We start from the raw sequence: 17631 nt of genomic DNA, 5'->3' as shown, positions 1-17631 counted from the left end.
TGAAATACATGCGGAGCTACATCATTTTCCCTGAGGTGGGTGACTTGCCTACAGTGAAGGGTGATTTCTATGCCCTTGGACACATTCCCAATATCATTGGTGCCATTGATGGTACCCATGTGGCTTTGGTTCCCCCAAAAGACAATGAACAGGTGTACAGGAACCGAAAAAATTATCATTCGATGAATGTCCAGGTGGTCTGTTTGGCTGACCAGTAGATCTCCCATTTAAATGCCAAGTTCCCAGGGTCAGTGCATGACGTGTACATCATGCGAAATAGCAGCATCCCTTATGTGATGGAACAGCTACAGAGACACCGGGTGTGGCTAATTGGTGACTCTGGTTACCCCAACCTGCCTTGGCTATTGACCCCAGTGAGGAATCCCAGGACCAGGGCAGAGGAACGGTACAATGAGGCCCATGGGCGTACTAGGAGGGTGATTGAGCGGACCTTCGGCCTCCTGAAGGCCAGGTTTAGGTGCCTGCATATGACTGGTGGATCCCTAATGTACTCACCAAAGAAGGTGTGTCATATCATCGTGGCCTGCTGCATGCTTCACAACCTGGCTTTGCGACGCCAGGTGCCTTTCCTGCAGGAGGATGGTCCAGATGGTGGTGTTGTGGCCGCTGTGGTGCCTGCGGAGAGTGAAGAGGAGGAAGACGAAGAGGACGACACAGACAACAGGGACAGAGTGATACTGCAGTATTTCCAGTGACACACAGGTAAGAATCTACTCCTGCATTGTATTATATCTGTAACTGTAGAGGCTCTCTACTGTCTGACCTTTCACCCCAATGTATGGTAACTTAGTTGTGTATTTCACTTCCTATTTCAGTGATCTGATCCCCACGGAGTGCCCTCTGGTTTTTTTCCCCATGGACTACCGCTGTGTGACACTGGTATGTTGTCATCACAATGTTAATAGAAATGTTTTGTTGGTTATCTCGAATACATTTGGTTTAAAAAAATAGATAGCGGAATCCAGTTGTTTTTTGTGCAATAATTGTGTTTATTGAAGTTGAAAAATAGGTGTATAGTTCAAAAAGGGTGATGGGTGATGGTGGAGGCATGTCCATGGCAGTGTCCAGACTGTCGTTCCTACAGGTCCATTGTCCATATGCCTGTGGAAGGTGGAGCAGGGGCAGTTCAAGGTTGGACAGGGTGACCAAGTGGGACAGTGGGATGACATCCGGGGGATTCCGTGCATGGCGGGGGTCTTGACATCCTACTCTGTCTTCTTCCTAGATCTCAGGCCTTTCTTGCGGGGTGGTTCTTGTTCTGCAGGGGGTGGGGTCCGGGTGGGCCATTGCTGTTGTGTCGGGGCATCCTGACCACTAGCGCCGGCGGAGGTGGTGGGCTGTTCTTCCTCCATGCTAGTGGCAGGGGCCCTTTGGGGGGCCACATGGTCCCGCAAAGTGGTGACAATCTGGTTGAGTGCCACCACCATTGTACCCATTGCGGAACTGATGCTGCGCAGTTCTTCCCGGAACCCCATATTCTGTTGCTCATGCAGAAGCAGGATCTCCTGCAACCTGGCCAGGACCGTCACCATCGTCTCTTGGGAGTGGTGGTACGCTCCCATGATGGTGGTGAGGGCCTCTTGGACAGTGGGTTCCCCAGGCCTGTCCTCCCTCTGTCGCACAGCTGCCCTCCCAGTTCCCCTTTGTTCCTGGGCCTCTGTCCCCTGGACGTTGTGCCCACTACCACTGCCCCCAGGTCCCTGTTGTTGTTGGGGTTGTGGGTTACCCTGGGTGCCCTGTACTGGTAGACACACCGCTGCTTGACCTGTCCTGGAGACAGAAGCATGGGCCCGCTGGGTGGGTGCTTTGCTGGTGTTTCAAGAGGGGGGTAGGTCTGCTGTGGCATGTGGCTGACTGAGGGTAACCGACTGTCCAGAGGTCCCCGATGGTCCGGGCTGGTCATCAGGTTCTAGGTCGACAGAGCTGCTGTCATCACTGGGGGCCTGTTCTGGGGGTGGGATGGACAAATCTGGACCCTCCTGGCCGGTGTGTTGGCGTTCGGGCCCTGCAGGGGTAAAAGAGTATGGTTATTGCTTTTGTGTGTGCCATGGCGTGCGATTTGTGGGTGCCCTTGTCCCCCAGTGCAGGCAGTCCCTTGTGGGAGGAGTTGTGAGGGTGGTTTGGGGGGGGGGATGGGTATGTGCAGTGGTCATGCTTAGGTGATGGGTGTCCATGGTTTGTGTTGGCATTCAGGGGTTGGTGTTGTGTTGGGTGGGTTGTGCTGGTGAGACATTAACAGGGAGGATGTGTGCTGGGGGGTTGGGGGTGAGGGTGGGGGTGTGGGTTGGCATGCTGGTGGTTGGGGGGCTGAAGTAGTTGAGATTAGACTTACCAGAGTCCATTCCTCCGCCTACTCCAGCGAGGCCCTCAGGATGCAGGATGTTAAAGACCTCTTGCTCCCATGCTGTGAATTCGGGTGGAGTGGGTGGGGGTCCGCCGCCAGTCTTCTGCACAGCGATGTTGTGTCTTGACACCATCGACCGCACCTTCCCCCGTAGGTCGTTCCAGCGCTTTCGGATGTCTTCCCGATTTCTGGGATGCTGTCCCACAGCGTTGACCCTGTCGACAATCCTTTGCCATAGCTCCGCCTTCCTGGCTATTGTGGTGTGCTGCACCTGTGTGCCGAAGAGCTGGGGCTCTACCCTCATTATTTCCTCCACCAGGTGTTTGTGGTGATGAGTGTGGTGGTGTGTGGTGTTTTGTGCGTAGATGTGGTGTGGGTGATGATGTTGGGTTCCTGTGTGTGTTGTGGTTTGCGTTCCCTGTGCTCTCTCTCTCTGTGTATTGCGCCTTGTCTCTGAATTTCGATTTGTGGGTGTTGTGGGTGTTGTGGGTGTGTGTTTTATATGGTGATGGGTGTGTGGGTGTGTTGTTTGTATGTGTATCAGGTGTGTGTATTTCGAATTGTCCAATGTGGTTGTGTTTTGTAAATGTGTGTGTATTTTGACCGCGGCGGTGTGTACCGCCAATGGAATACCGCGGTTGAAAAACCGCTGCGTGGATTCGTGGGTCATAATGGCATGGGCGTGTTTGTGTTGGAGTGACGGTGGAGGTTTGGTCATCTCCAGTTTATCGCTGACCGCTGATGAGGCGGGCTTCAGTGGATGTCGGGTTTTTTGGCGGTTTGGCAGTTGTGGGTCAGAATGACCGTGGCGGTTTACCGCGGCCGCGGCGGTATAATGGCGGTCTTCTGACCGGCGGTAAGAGCCTTTTACCGCCGAGGTCAGAATGACCCCCATAGTCTACCAACAGATGCAAGCTGCACTTGAAGCTGTGCTGAACTATGACCTGAAGATTGTAATGGGTGGCTTCAATGCTAAAGTGGGAAATAACAACACAAACCATGATAGAGCCATGGCAAAGGAGGGCTGTGGAACAATGAACAACAAAGAAAGACTGTTGGAATGTTGACCCAAAATGATCCGGTCATAGGAGGTAATTTCTTCCACCACTGCAATATTCACAAACTAACTTGGTGCTCACCCAATGGCAGAAACAGAAACCAGATTGACCTCCTGATGATAAGTGCCACCTGGAAACACTCACTGTAAGATGTCAGAGTAAGGAGGGGAGTGGGTGTCAGCAGTAATACCACCTAGGGACCGATTTTGCAGAGCTGAAGCTCAGAAAATCAATCTGCAAAACATCAGGACAACAGCACATTGATGTGGCAAAATTAGAGGACCCTAAGATCAAGAAGGCATTTGTCTTACAAATCAATACCAAATTCCAACTCCTGGCAGAAAAGGAAAATCAGTCAACTACAGATGTAGTGAACATGAAATAGGTAAAGGTCTCTTCAAAATATGTAAAGAGCAGTAAAACATACCTGGGGACCAAGGCATGGAAGAGGAAAGAATGGATCAAACCAGACACATGGCAAGCTATTGAAGACAGGAGGGCAGCAAAAAAGAAACACACGGAGGCCAAATCTGAGAGGCTGCCGGAGGAGTACAGGCAACAGTACATAGAAGCAAACGGAGCAGTCAAAGAAATGAAAAGAGCAGGCAAGCAAGTGCACATAGAGAAGATTGTCAGTCAAGCAGAGGATGTAGCCAGCAAAGGAGAACTTAGGAAGGTCTTCAAGATCACAAAGATAGTAAAGATGGTAAATCTCGTGCAAAATGCAACACCTCTATCATGGACAGGCAATGCAGACTACTCACAACAGAAAACAGCAGGGAGCACGCTGGGCCAAGCACTTCAGAGAAGTCTTGAACAGACCAGTGCCAACGGACCTGCAAGAACCAGAGTCAGACGTGGATGTGAACACAGCCCCAACACAGAAGGAAGAAATCATCATTGCCATCCAATCCCTAAAGTATGGAAAAGCTCCTGACCAAAACAGTCTGAATGCAGAAATGTTCAAGGCGGACCCTGAAACATCAGCCAAGATTCTCCAACCACTGTTTACACTGATTTGGGAGAAAAGGAAACTACCAGATGACTGAAACCAAGGCATCTTAATCCAGATTCCAAATAAGGGAGAATTAACCAACTGCAACAACTAGTGTGTAATATTTTGTTTGTACATCTTGAGTATAATCCTGTCAAAAAACATTATACAGAGCGTTTCTGATACTGTGGACAAGCAGTTACGAAAAGAGCAGGCTGGACTATGCAAGGGCAGAGGTGTGTTGATCAGATTCTTACTCTACGCAACATCATAGAGAAGCACATGAAGTAGAAGAGACAACCGTACATCAAATTCATTGATTTTGAGAAAGCCTTTGACAGTATCCACCATGGAAGCCTCCCCCATATACTGTGAGCCTATGGCAAACCGCAGCTTATAGTCCTCCTCATCAAGAGCTTCTATTATAAATTTACCTGCAAGGTGGGAGACAGTAAGAATAGTTTCAAAGTCAAGGCAGGCGTGCGGCAGGGATGCATGATGTCAGTGTAGCTCTTCATTCTAGTCATCATCTGGGTGGTGTGGCGCACAACTGAAGACCAAGCCAGACGCATCAGATGTACCTTAGTCTCTACACTGGAGGATCTTGACTATGCGCGAACCTAGCCTTGCTCTCACACACACACCAGCATATGCAGAAAAAGACGTCTCCCATCAACATCTATGCACAGCAAGAGAGCCAAAAGATCGACATGAAGAAATCAGAAGTCATGACACTCAACATCCCAAACCCCCACCAGTCAAGGTAGGTGGAGAGGACCTAGCAATGACTAAGAAGTTCACCTACCTAGGCAGTAGTATCAGACATGTTGGAGGGGCAGGGAGTGATACCAAGATCAGACTGGACAAGGTCAGGAATGCCTTCAGGATGCTGAACAATGTGTGGGAGTCACCTCAGTTCAGCACCAACACCAAGCTGAGGCTTTACCAGAGCTGCATTCTGTCCACATTCTTGTATGGACCAGAATGCCAGAGGATGACAAAGAGTGACATCACTAAACTGTTAGCCTTCCACACCAGTAACCTGAATTTTCTGCATTTTTAGACCGGAAACCATCTCCAACCAGGAATTCTTCACCAGATGCAACCAAGAGAGCAAGGACACCATCATTAGGAGAAAAAGATGGAGATGGATAGGCTACAACAATTGTTAAAAGACAGCCCACATCTGGATAGTGTACGCTGACATAATATTGATCTATTGATAACCCTACTGTAAATGTACATCGACTCAAAATTTCCAGCTGCTGCATCACCCCTAGTACTCCTGTGACCCACAGAGAGTGGCTGCATTGTTCTGCAAATATTACCCTCATTTTGGGCTTGAAAAGTTGACAGGCATACGTCACAACATCTTACTTTAAAAACAAATTAGCCTGAGAATGTCTTGCTCCCACTTCAAGATCCTAACTTACCTTACCAACTGAGCCACCCTTACCTTTGTCTGTTTTTCGCTGCACCACAAAGATGTATCACAGTTTCATTGGGTGTTCAATCAGGCTGCTCTACTGGAAAGAAAAACCTTCTAATTTTTACCTTTCACTTATCTATTTTTGGGGGGCTTTCTGTACGGTTTGCCGTATTATCGTTGTTCCCTCCCTAATTATGATCTTCATTCTTCATGCCTTTTATGCTGTGGATATACAATCTGGTGGGCAGATGTCACGTTTATACATCTTTATTTATAAGATTTTTCATACACGCTTTGCCATGCTCCCATTGTCACCAATGTCTTTGTGAGTTGGTCCAGAAACGTCCACACCTCTATTTTGAAGAATGCAAATAGGGCACAGTATTGACTATTCACATTTCATATGTTTTATGGGCCAATTCACAAAATCATTCAGTACTGCTAAAAGAGTTCTATTTCATGTACTCACATATGCCTTTGTGAATTGGCCTCATTATGTCGAATTCCTAATACCATGATAGTTTTAATCTAGCTTTCAAATATGTTTCCGCTTAATAAAAACCCTTCTATTAAAGCCAACCCTATCCATATAGGCAGGAGACTACTGATTTCAAGGCTGATCTCCTTCCTCCTGATTACTACATGCAGAAACTCGATTCAGATTGCCGAATGATGATCTGCTGCAAACAGGGCAAAAGTCAAATGTTGATGCCTGTGAGTTATGCTCCCAGGCCCCCCTCCAATAATTATCTCTGAGATCAAAGGTTAAACCGTTGACCTTAATTCTTGTAGCGGGAGACTAGAGTGTGTGACAGGCATCTACATGTTATTTGCTTTCAATTTATAACTCTATTTTTGTTTGGTTTGCACTATGGCATTAAATTGCCAAAACGAAGTGCTGATTTTCTGTCACTATACATGCTCATAGAGCCTATTCAGGTAGATTTCCTCTGCATCAATTTAAGTCAATGGGGAAAATGCATTCTCCCGACTATTTTTAAAAAATGTCCCACTTGACCGCTCGAAAAATGTTGTCATGTATGCCCTTCCACTACATTGGTGGAGAACTGGTTGGTGTTTTTCATATCTGAAAGAGCCTTGGGACAGAGGGACAAGGAGGTGGGGATTGGGGAAGAGTACAAAAAACCCTTCATGCTGAGCTGACCGTCATGATGTACCCCAGTGTATTTAGGTCTCTGCTCATTCACAAGGCAAAGCCTTTGCTTTTGAAATTGATATTGACTGTAAAGAGATCAATTTGAAGTGGACCCAGGAGACAAGAACAGAGTCCATAGCTCTCTGATTTAATTCTCACTGATCCGGTTTATCAAGCTGAATCTGTACATCTGCAGTTTGTGCTTCGCCATGTGGTGATTCATGGGAAGTAAAGACCTAGGAGAGAGCAGGGGGTTATCCTTCGTCACTTGTAACAATGGGCGGACATTTTGAAAGGTTTATGCTGACCACCTTTGACTTGTTCAGTGAATAAAAAGCTCACACCACTAAGAAAATGACCTTCAGCTATGGCATAGATATGTGGAGGAGGCAATGTAATCTACCACACAAAATGCTTGTGGATTAAATCTAGCCCCTGAAATAAACTTGGATGACGCTGTTGAAAGGGATTTGCGCCTGTGAGTTGGAGGAGAGAGAGCAGACTGGAAACATTCAATCAATTCAGAATTTTATTGCATTTGTTAATAAAAACCATAGTAATTAAAAAACATAAAATATGACAAAAATACAAAGGCTTGAAGAAGAATCAGAAACGAATTACAAAAATAAAATACATTAGATAAATTGAAGTATTTTAATGCGTGGTTGAACATAGTCCACCACAAGATCATGCTGTGGGCATAATCGTACAGAAACTAAGCATATTGTTAATCGTACTGGTGTTACCTTTAGTGGGAGTAGAATGATTTAAAATATGATAATAAATAATTCATACAATTTATAAACCAGCTAATTAGTTGTGGGTCATGACCAGTGAGGTAGCCTAACAATTTACTCAATCATCTTCTAAACCCATGCCTAATATTCAGGATCTTAGCATCCTAATCCTCTGCACCACTAGTGAGGGACAAAAACATAATGTATGTGTAATTCATATTTATAGAAATAAAGAGTGCAATTCGCCACTGAGGACTCTCGTGAACTGAAGAATAGATTCAGCGTGTAACCAACATTACCTGGATAGCACAATCACAGATAGAAGGTGGGTGGAAGCAGACCTTGACAACTTGTCTTTCAATCTATTAAGAGATTGTGTTTGGAGAGATGAAGGATGGCTCACAGAAACAAAGATAGGGTGATCCGTGTAGGTTTTGTTAAGGCCCAGTTAGAGAAACTAGGTAATAGGGAATACAGTGGGATGGATGCTGGGGATGGTAACATGATAGGCACCTAGGGCGGAAGTGCTGTAGTGGCACAAGCCCCTTCGCGCAGGCTTTCAGACATACCTTGAATGTGTCCTCACATTTCCTTTCCATGGTGGGTTCACCGAGAACTTGTCCCGACTCTAATTTCTCAGGTGCTACTGTTGCCAACTCTGGAAGTTATTCCCTTGGGGGGTTTAAGTTTGACAGAGGCCATGAATTTAAAGATAGCTCTCCAGAAAGCTAAGGCTGATGAAAAGTGTAATACTAGGGAAAGTCTGAGAGAGAAGTTGAGATGAGCTCACCAGGAACAATAGAAAGGGAAGTGTGAGCGACAGAAGCTACGGGTCCAACAAGAAAGAAAAAGGCATAGAGAAGAGAGTGAAAGGGAAAGGCAGGAAAAAGAAGAAGAGATAATTGTAGAAGGAAAGAATAGCGTTTGAGAAAAAAAGCTCAGGAAGACAGCAGCAGCAGATACATCTGGGGGACACTATTGCACCTCTAACTCTACAGGAGCACCTGCACGGTTCACAGATAGCTTATGCAAATGTATGTGGAAGGCCAGGATATTTTGTAATGATTTGTGAGTTTTGGGATCACAGTAGAGCACAGGTTGTAAGTGGTGTGCCTAAGGCAACTGAGTTGTTTGCCCATAGAAGGTATGTCAGTCAATGGGAGTATGTCTGTAGCTGGTCAAAATAGCTATGGATGTATGAAGGAAGCCCTGGTCAGGAAGCTTGAGCTGAAGCCAGCTCAATAACATCAGAAATTCAACTACAGCAAGAGAGGGAATGGTGTTCTGTCTGAAACATACTTTCATGGTGTGTTGCATGATTGGAATGAGTGGGTGTGAGCAATGGAGATCACAGGTTTTCAAGCTCCATTTGATAAAGAACACAAGAAGGAGTGCTCTGAACCACCTAAGCAATACATGTCAGACTTACAAGAAAATGATTCAGAAAAGCCTGAAAAGTTGACTGAGAAGTAATTAGCTAACAGTGTTATAAATGAGCTAGAGTAGCATGGCTCTAAGCCAAAGGTAGGGAGAAAAGCTCAACAAACTGGTTCCAAACTGGAGGGTAAGGGCCAGGGCAATACCAAGGGTCCAATATCACCTGTGGACAGTAGCAAATATTGTGCCCTCTACTAGTGTATCAAAAAACATAGCTTGAGGCCTACCATTGAAGCCCGACTGATGTAGTTTAAACCTGCAGTCTGATGTCCCAAAATATCCCTTTTGACAAGGGAAAACCCTTCCTTTTAAATATTAATAAGTCACCCATATGTAGGCTTTGTGGCACACAACTAGGGTGCATAGTGTTTAAAAATAGAACATGTAGAAACTTAGGCCCATATTTCTACTTTTTTAGTGCCGCATTCGCGTCATGCATAGTGTTTTAAAATAGGACATGTAGAAACTTAGGCCCATATTTCTACTTTTTTAGTGCCGCGTTCGCATCATTTTTGTACCCAAAAGCGGCGCAAACTTACAAAATACAATTGTATTTTGTAAGTTAGCGCCGCTTTTGCATCAAAAAGCGGCACAAATGTGACGCTAAAAAAGTATAAATATGGGCCTTAATGTCACCGTGTCCCTGCAGTAAGAAGCCTGAAAAGCTATTTTCACTGTGGAAGCTCTCTCACGGTCCTCAGAGAAAACTAGAGAGTGCATATCAAAATATTATTTCTGTATATTGAGCTTTGGACCAGCTACAAAAATTATTCAACCACTCTTTGTAATATTTATTAAAAGCCCAAGCCAATAGTGAAGTTAATTTTTTAATTAATATTTGGGGAAAGTATAATTTAGAAAGTTACCCTTCCCTGCCTGAAGCTCCTGGAGCATTAGCTCCATACACGAGCTCTTCAGCAGTTGTCAATCAAGTGATTAACCCTAATGAGGTATGGAAACTGCTCCCAGAACAGGGACAATCGCCTAAAAGTGGGGAAGTGTTTTCTTTCCCTGGCAGGAAGACCAGTTTGGGTGGGCCAAGGGTCTAAATTAACTTCAAAGAGGCCTGTCCTTTCACAAGTAAATGTCAGGTGACACCTGGAAAGGCCACACTTTGTTTCCCTTGTGAGGCTGGCACCAAACTCAGTTGGAGGACAGCTAGAACTGGTTTTGAGTGACTATCAGATGAGAAGACTGCTCATTTCTTTGGTCAGACCCCTGGTTAAGCATACGAAGAGAAGGCTTTTCACGTCTTGGAGTTTGGGAATACAGTGCTCTGTGGGATTGTTTGCAGTATGCCAAACAGGAACTGATGCAAAAATAGGTACGACTGACCCTGAGAACCTTTCCCCCATTGGTTAGCGAAGAGCTAGAAGTCATCCTCGTCCACTTGCTGGTGGCAGGCATAAACGTGGGTCCTCAAAGCACTATCCTCAGAAAACATAGTGGACCTACGGAAGAACAGAAGGATGACTGCATCTCTTGTTTGAGACGCCTCAGGAGACTTGAAGGGCTGGACCTGCTCCCACTTGTACTCAGGACAAAAAAGTGGACTCCGGGTGTCTCTTCGCTGGCCTCCTGTGTGGCTACAGGGACACAAGAAGCAGCAAGAGGCCTTTATCCTGGAGTGCCCAGCTGAGCGGTAGCACCCAGACCTAGGCTGGACCCTGCTTGTGACTCTGTCTGACACACCAGGAGCAGTGCTTAATTTAAGCCAGTGGTTTCCAGTGCTCGGCACCAGCACATAACTGTCAGCACCAACACTTGTGACAGTCTGCCATGTGGTGGCGCTGTCTGTCTGATTTAGAGATGAGCAGAACAACAGTTGTTTATTAATGCAATATACATTAAAAATGGCTATTACCTGGCATCCAAGCCATTCGAATAGTCTGAACTGTCTCACTTGAAGGAGTGTGATGGTTAGTAGTTGTGTTGGTACTGTCATTGGCATCCCTGGTGGGGGCTATAGGTGGTGCAAGGTGCAGTGGCCTCCTGAGGAGAGCCCTGGCACTTATTTTTTTTTACAAATTAAGCACTGCCTAGGAGTCACTAAGTACCTCCACTCAGATCCTGGATGCTTTGCAATTGTACTCCTGTGGTTGTTTGGGCACCAGAAGAAAGTTTGGAAACTTTTTTACACTTTTCCTCCAGAGCTTCAGTGGGACCCACCAGAAAAATAATCTGACCAGCAGTTCCATGGCTTCGGATTGGATTTCAACTTTGTAGTGCTCAGAGCTCCCTGTACATCTAAGAAAACAACTAAGGGCCTCATTACGAGTTTGTCGGTCCAACCGTCAGACCGCCAATATGGTTAAAACAGAGCTGAGGTCAATGCCAGCTACACTGACGGTGCTGCTAGCACAGTCAGAATGCTCACTGTCTGCTATGGCAGACAGTGCACATCCGACTCTGCTGACGGGGGGCCTCTGCAGAGCCCATGACATGGGCATGGGCAGTGCAGGGACTTTCATAGGGGCCCGTCTTTGTGTTTACTCCGGCCTTTTCATGGCAGAGTCCAAGGCAAGTCGTGATCAACACAGTGGTGCTGACATTGGCACCACAATGCTTGAACACGGCGTTTGCAGCTGCCAAAGCATCGGGGTCTATGATGCTGGTGGTGGGGGCGGTCTTGTGGTGGTCTGACCACCAGCATCGTAATCTGGCAGTCAGGCCGCCACTGCTAGTACGGCTGTCTTAGGGCCTCTGTACTTGGAATAAGGCTCTAAGTCCTATTTTGTGTGGGGACTTAGAACATTTTCAGCAAGAAATCTCTAAACCTCCAGAGGGCCAGCGGGGTCAGCCTGCTTCAGGTATCCAGCCTTTGTTTTCACAGTGGCGGCTACAGTTTTATCAGCAATAAGTTCAGACAGACTTTTTCTGATAAAGACCCATTCTGCATTGGGACTTAGAAGAAAATTCAACGTTTTCCTTCAAAAAAGTGACAAGGTCTCTTTCTGAAGTGATACTTAAGACATTTTGAAAATGTTGACTTCCAGACTTTTACTGGGGCCAATCCACTTGGCGTATCCATCTAAGGCCCAAGCTCACTGTTGCTCTAAATTCACGCCTACTCCCAGTCTACTACAACCATTGACTAACATTGCATTTGGCTCCTTTTCCACTTAAATCTTTTAAAAAAACATATTTGTGTCCCCTTTATTTGATTTTTTGTTGTTGTTGGTGCCCTTTTGCTTATTAAATTGTTCTCTATTGTTATACATTGGAGTCATATTTTTATTGTGTTGTATCTTTGACATTTTAACTGTTTGGTACTTCTAAATGCTTTACACGTTTTCTCCAGGTTACGTCTGTCTGCTCTGTGCGATAGCTACCAGCGATTAAGCTCATGTTTAAATTATTCAAACATATGACTGTACCTAATAGCAGTTGTGGCGTGCAGAAGGGGCAGGGAGGCACGCGGTAGGAGGGGGAATAAAAATGATATTAATAAAAGCAAAAATAAACACCTCGATCGCAGCCGCCGCCGCACCGCTCCATCTGCTTCTCTGCTGCAGGCACAGGCTCCCAGTCTGCCCTGTGGCCAATCCTGATGCTACTCAGAGCAGCATTAAGATTGACTAGGACCACCCAGCTAGGGAGCTCCCAGACAGACTGGGAGCCTGTGCTTGCTCTTTCCAGCTCTGCAACTGTGTTGCTGGGCTGGAGAGAGCCTACTGCGTATGTGTGTTTGGCCAGACCGAGACGGCTGGCCAAACATACATGCGCACTGAGGGGGAGTGCTGTGCACTCCCCCTCACGGCTCGTCACCCCTGTGGCCCCACCCCTTTACAAGAAAACAATAATAAACACAGTTTATTATTGTTTTCTTGTAAATGTTTTCCAGCTGCCTCTGCTGCCGGGGTAGCTATCCTCCTCCGCCCTAATGGAGGAGCCGCTTCTGCCTAATAGGTCAGTGACTTTGTTACTTGTGATGAACTATCAGCCACCCCAACTACTAATTCAGTTTCTTACAAAAAATATACTGTTTGCATGTCGATCTCAGTTGTTGATGTTCCAATTCTACTGAAAATCAATGAAGAGCTTTCTTTAAAAAAAATACTGCTTAGCTAATTGCAAATATGTTTACACTTAAAATAATCCAAATTAAGGTACCTCGTATCTGCATGTATTCATTTGCCTAATTTTTCAAATATATACTATGAAATGTCCATCTGGGGATGCTGCAATTGTTCCGAGGTGTTCTAGTGTTTAGGGGTATAAGGAGAATCTTGTGACAAAAGTAATAGTTACCAGTCTTCGGTAAGGTCATAGATACTGTGTATACTCTGAGGCCAGGTTGTCTCTCTGAACTTATTCACATTTGTATTCTGGAAGGTTACTGTGCAAAGGGCAAGGCTGTTTAGCAATTCTGAAGTCCCAATGGGTATTGTGTTCATCAGTGCTGCGCACCGGCTGTGAGTTCCGGCCATGACCCATGCTCAATGCCCATTTTGCATAGCAACTAGCCATGCAGAGCAGTTACTACGAACAGTTGCACTTGGCTCAGGTAATGGGTGCATGCCAAGTCCTGTGCTAAGTTCCTGTTGGGCCTGGCCTATTTTGAAAGAATGACCTCACTGGAGAGCATGCCGAGTGAATTAGGAAATTCCATGGTACAACAGATGACCATAAATAGTGAAAATATATTTTTTTAGTTTGTACACTATACTCCTTTCAGTAGCGATTCCGCCATGTATATTTCATATGATGTCAAACCCATGAGTTTGAACATTTTCAGAACTTAAATTTTGATAAAGTTAATTTATATTCAGAGAGAAAAGAATACCAAAGGAGAGAAACTGTTTTACACCTAAGTGACTTTTCCTTCTTAAACACAGAAAAACTGGACAAATGTTAAAAGTGTCAATCTCCAGGTGCCTAAATTGATTGTTGCTCTGGAAACAGGCCTGCCACGTACCCAAGCAAAGTGCACAGCACTCTTTGTTGCTATAAATGGTCAATGACTTCATGCACTGCTTGGATCAAGGGAGTGTGAAAAGACTGACTGGGCACTAGACATGGGCTTAGACTCCATGGACCTAAAGAATGGTTGCCTCGCGCTTCTGTAGAAAGGTGGTATTTCAAAGGTGATTGACTCTGCCTTTATGCTGTAGATTTATCCAAACTTTTGACCTGGTAGGAAAGTTGGTGGTTTCTCCAATGACCAATTTCTGCCACTTTTTTTGCATGTCTCTTCGCTGCAGATATGAGACGTTATTCCAATGACTATGCTCTGAGCTCAGCTCCAACCTTTTTAGGTCAGTAACCTCTCTGACCTTCTCCATAACTAATAAATTAACAAAAGAAGAGCAATTTATTAATCAAGATTCAAAATTTCAGATCATCCCCAAAAGAAGGACAATAAACATGGCAAATATCTATAGATTCTTTATCCTTTATTATACAAAGGAATATTAAAATATACAGGCCTATTCACATACACATTAAGAAAATAACATTTAACATCAAAAGTTAAGATGTGCATTTCTATCCACATCCTTGTCATATATCAATTCTTTTTGTTGATTTCTTCTCTGCAGATGTAGATTACAACTCCAAGGTGTGCCAGAAGAAGGCTGAAAAAGAAACCATTAAGACTGGGGATGCAGAGGTGAGAAGGCAGCATACAAATGTAGTCAGTCTTAGTAAGGGTGGGGGGCGAAGGCGGTGGTTGGGATGGGGGTAGAGGAGAGCTGAGATGGAGCATTGGCGAGCCACTAGAACAATTGGTGTACAGCCTGGGTGTCAGAGGTGATGCTGAGGCATACAAGTATGGAGTGTTTTAGGTTACAAAGGCTGGAGGTGAGGGGACACATACTTACCTTAAGGGTTTTCGTAAGAGGTGGTGGGACATACTGGCATACCTCATGGGATGCACTAGTAATACAGGGACCAAACTGTTTTTAGTGAAATCACATTGCTCCATTGCCCTGCCTGTGAGGGTAATATGATGGGCATCCCTTTTGAGGGGTGAGGCCCACTCATACTTTATACAACCAGTCCAAAGACACACCACTTGCACACTCACATTCGGTAAATACTCACTCTGACCCTACTGGCTCCTTCACATACCTGGTGAAAATAGCAGGAGCAGGAAGACACTTGACTTGACTTTCTTTAGTTGGTCTTTGGTTGTTACTCACGCTGGACTTTCAAGACTACTCTATTGTTTGGTCTCTGAAGCTTCCTTAGTCTGGAGAATCTCCCTGATCAAAGGGGAAAGTAACTAACTTTGTCGCCTTGTGGCGAGAAATACACAGTTTGTGAGACAACACTGTGGAACCACCGCTTCTTTCTCTATGTCCATCACCACCCCAACCCTTGGGGAACCAATTAGAAACACAAAGCTACAACAACGCCTACACCAAAATCAAGGGTAGGCCTCCCAAATGGCATGTCACCAAGACTTTGGGTTAGCACACACTCCTGGAATGGGTAGGGCCTGCCAGCCAAAAGCACTAAGAAGTTTTATGGCTCTTCTGTTGTGTTCCATCATTATGGCTCACTGCGCTGCCAATGACAAGTGATCACTTGTAGTTGTTGGCACCAGGTTCCCTCGGTAGAAAATATTACGGGGGGAGGCTGATGTCACTGTGTATTTCCAATGTGGGGGCCCCAATGATGTGCAAAATGATTAAACCTGCCAACTCTATATCCATGTCCCATATCCCAGAAACCTTCTGATCCAGGCAGAATTCAAGCATTGCCATCCATAAATCAGACAAATCACACACTGGCAGACCAGTCCTGGCAAAGCAACTTGTCATGCCACCATTATCTTGCTAGGGGGAACCTTCAGTTCTTTTAACCCTGGAAGGTTATGTGTACTCCTGCCACCCCATCCCATTCCTTACTCTTATGAGTGTTAGGCTCTTTCTTTATCTCTCATATTACCCCCCTCACCCGACCGGCAACAGTACCCCCACACTTCTCACATCCCGTTTTTAGACCTATTGTGGGCTAACCAAGAACTTAAAGTGGGCTTGGAGCCTGCCTTTTGCTTGCTACTTATTCAATGGCTTTACTTGTCAATCTTTTTGTTGTTACTGGAACATAGCCTCCAGATCATCCTTTGGCTTAGATGCCTTGTATCGTTTCACTGCTCACTTTTAGGCAACTATTTTTTCTTTTTGCTTAAACACTCCATGAGAGTGCATATGTTTTATATCTCTCTCCTTCATGTGCTTGTCACCACTCACCTCAAGCTCCTTGTTGCTATTTCTCTCATATTACAACCTCTCTCTCTCTTGTGTGGTTCTGCCCCTCACCCCCACCCAAACTCTACCCCTGCCTGCGCTCTGTAGTTCTTTCATTCTCTTTTGCTTCTCCCCCAGCCTCCCCCCATGTTGCACTCTCTGTTGTGCTGCTTTTCCGCTCCACCCACTGACGCCTGGTTACTTTGCCCCCACTTGTCCGTCCAATGCTCCGACCCTGCAGTCTTTCTTTTAAAAAAATCATGAATTTTTAATTTATTTTTTGGGGGGGAGGAAGGACCAGGCAGCATGGGTGTCAATTTAGCTAAATGTCTGGGGTATCAGAAGTGACATCACATAACCACTCTTCGACCTAGTGACATCACAGGAAGTGACTTCATATGATCTTTGACAGTGAATCCTCAGAGGAAGGGACGTAATAGCACACTTTTCTAACACAGATAAATGTGTACTCAATATGTCACGCACATTTAAATACGTTGCTGAATTGATAAGGAAATTACTAATTTCAATTTTTTGTTGCATGAAAAATATTTGTTTGATGGATGAGTAGAATATAGTGCCACAAACATACAAAACAACACTGGGAAGCCATCCTTTCACCTCAAATTGTCATGATTTAGTGGCTTTCCTAGTGTATAACCCCAGTTTAAAATGTATTAGTAAATTACAAAAAAATAAACAAAAACACTTCTAAACCAATAGTAGATTTGTGCATCTAGATTTCTTCATATAGACCATATATTGAATGTGAACTACATTATATGTGTGTGTATATATATATATATATATATATATATATATATATATATATATATATATATTTAGCAATGTAAATACATTGTTATTAGCATGACGTCTAAGGCATTTTCACTCTTTCAGCTCACACAGGTGAGATTTTTATTCAAACACATTATTTTCCACGTGTTGACAGTAACAAAAACCTGCAACATCTTCTTTTATTCAGAAGAATATATATTGCACTACTGTTTTATAGAGATAAGAGTGAATGTCTCACGCCACAACAAGGCTGAAGAAAGTGACAATGCACATCACAGAAGGTTTTAGCTTCTGTTCTTGGCATTGCCCTTGCCACTCCTGAGGCCAGGTGTCGCAAAGGCAGTGCCAAGTGTCGCAACGAGCAAGCCAGTTGTTGCAGCTGTAACCCAGGAGGCCCCTAAAAAAGTCAATGCCAGGCAGCTCCCGTCTTCAAAAATCATTTTTATTTTTGCGCTACTTCT

At 45.0% G+C, this 17631-nt stretch overlaps 1 protein-coding gene across 1 annotated transcript in view; it reads left to right on the top strand.

Moving 5' to 3' along the window:
* LOC138292185 (uncharacterized) overlaps positions 1–17631 on the top strand; it is a 186393-nt gene that overhangs the window by 150243 nt on the left and 18519 nt on the right. The window contains exon 8 of the mRNA XM_069230623.1: positions 14717–14787. Within this exon, the coding sequence (XP_069086724.1) occupies positions 14717–14787 (71 nt within the window). The remainder of the gene's footprint in view (positions 1–14716; positions 14788–17631) is intronic.

This window comes from Pleurodeles waltl, chromosome 4_2 (genome assembly GCF_031143425.1).
Source record: "Pleurodeles waltl isolate 20211129_DDA chromosome 4_2, aPleWal1.hap1.20221129, whole genome shotgun sequence".
Classification (NCBI taxonomy): domain Eukaryota; kingdom Metazoa; phylum Chordata; class Amphibia; order Caudata; family Salamandridae; genus Pleurodeles; species Pleurodeles waltl.
The sequence above is the reverse complement of the archived record's forward strand: the minus strand, read 5'-3'. Positions and strand labels throughout refer to the sequence as shown.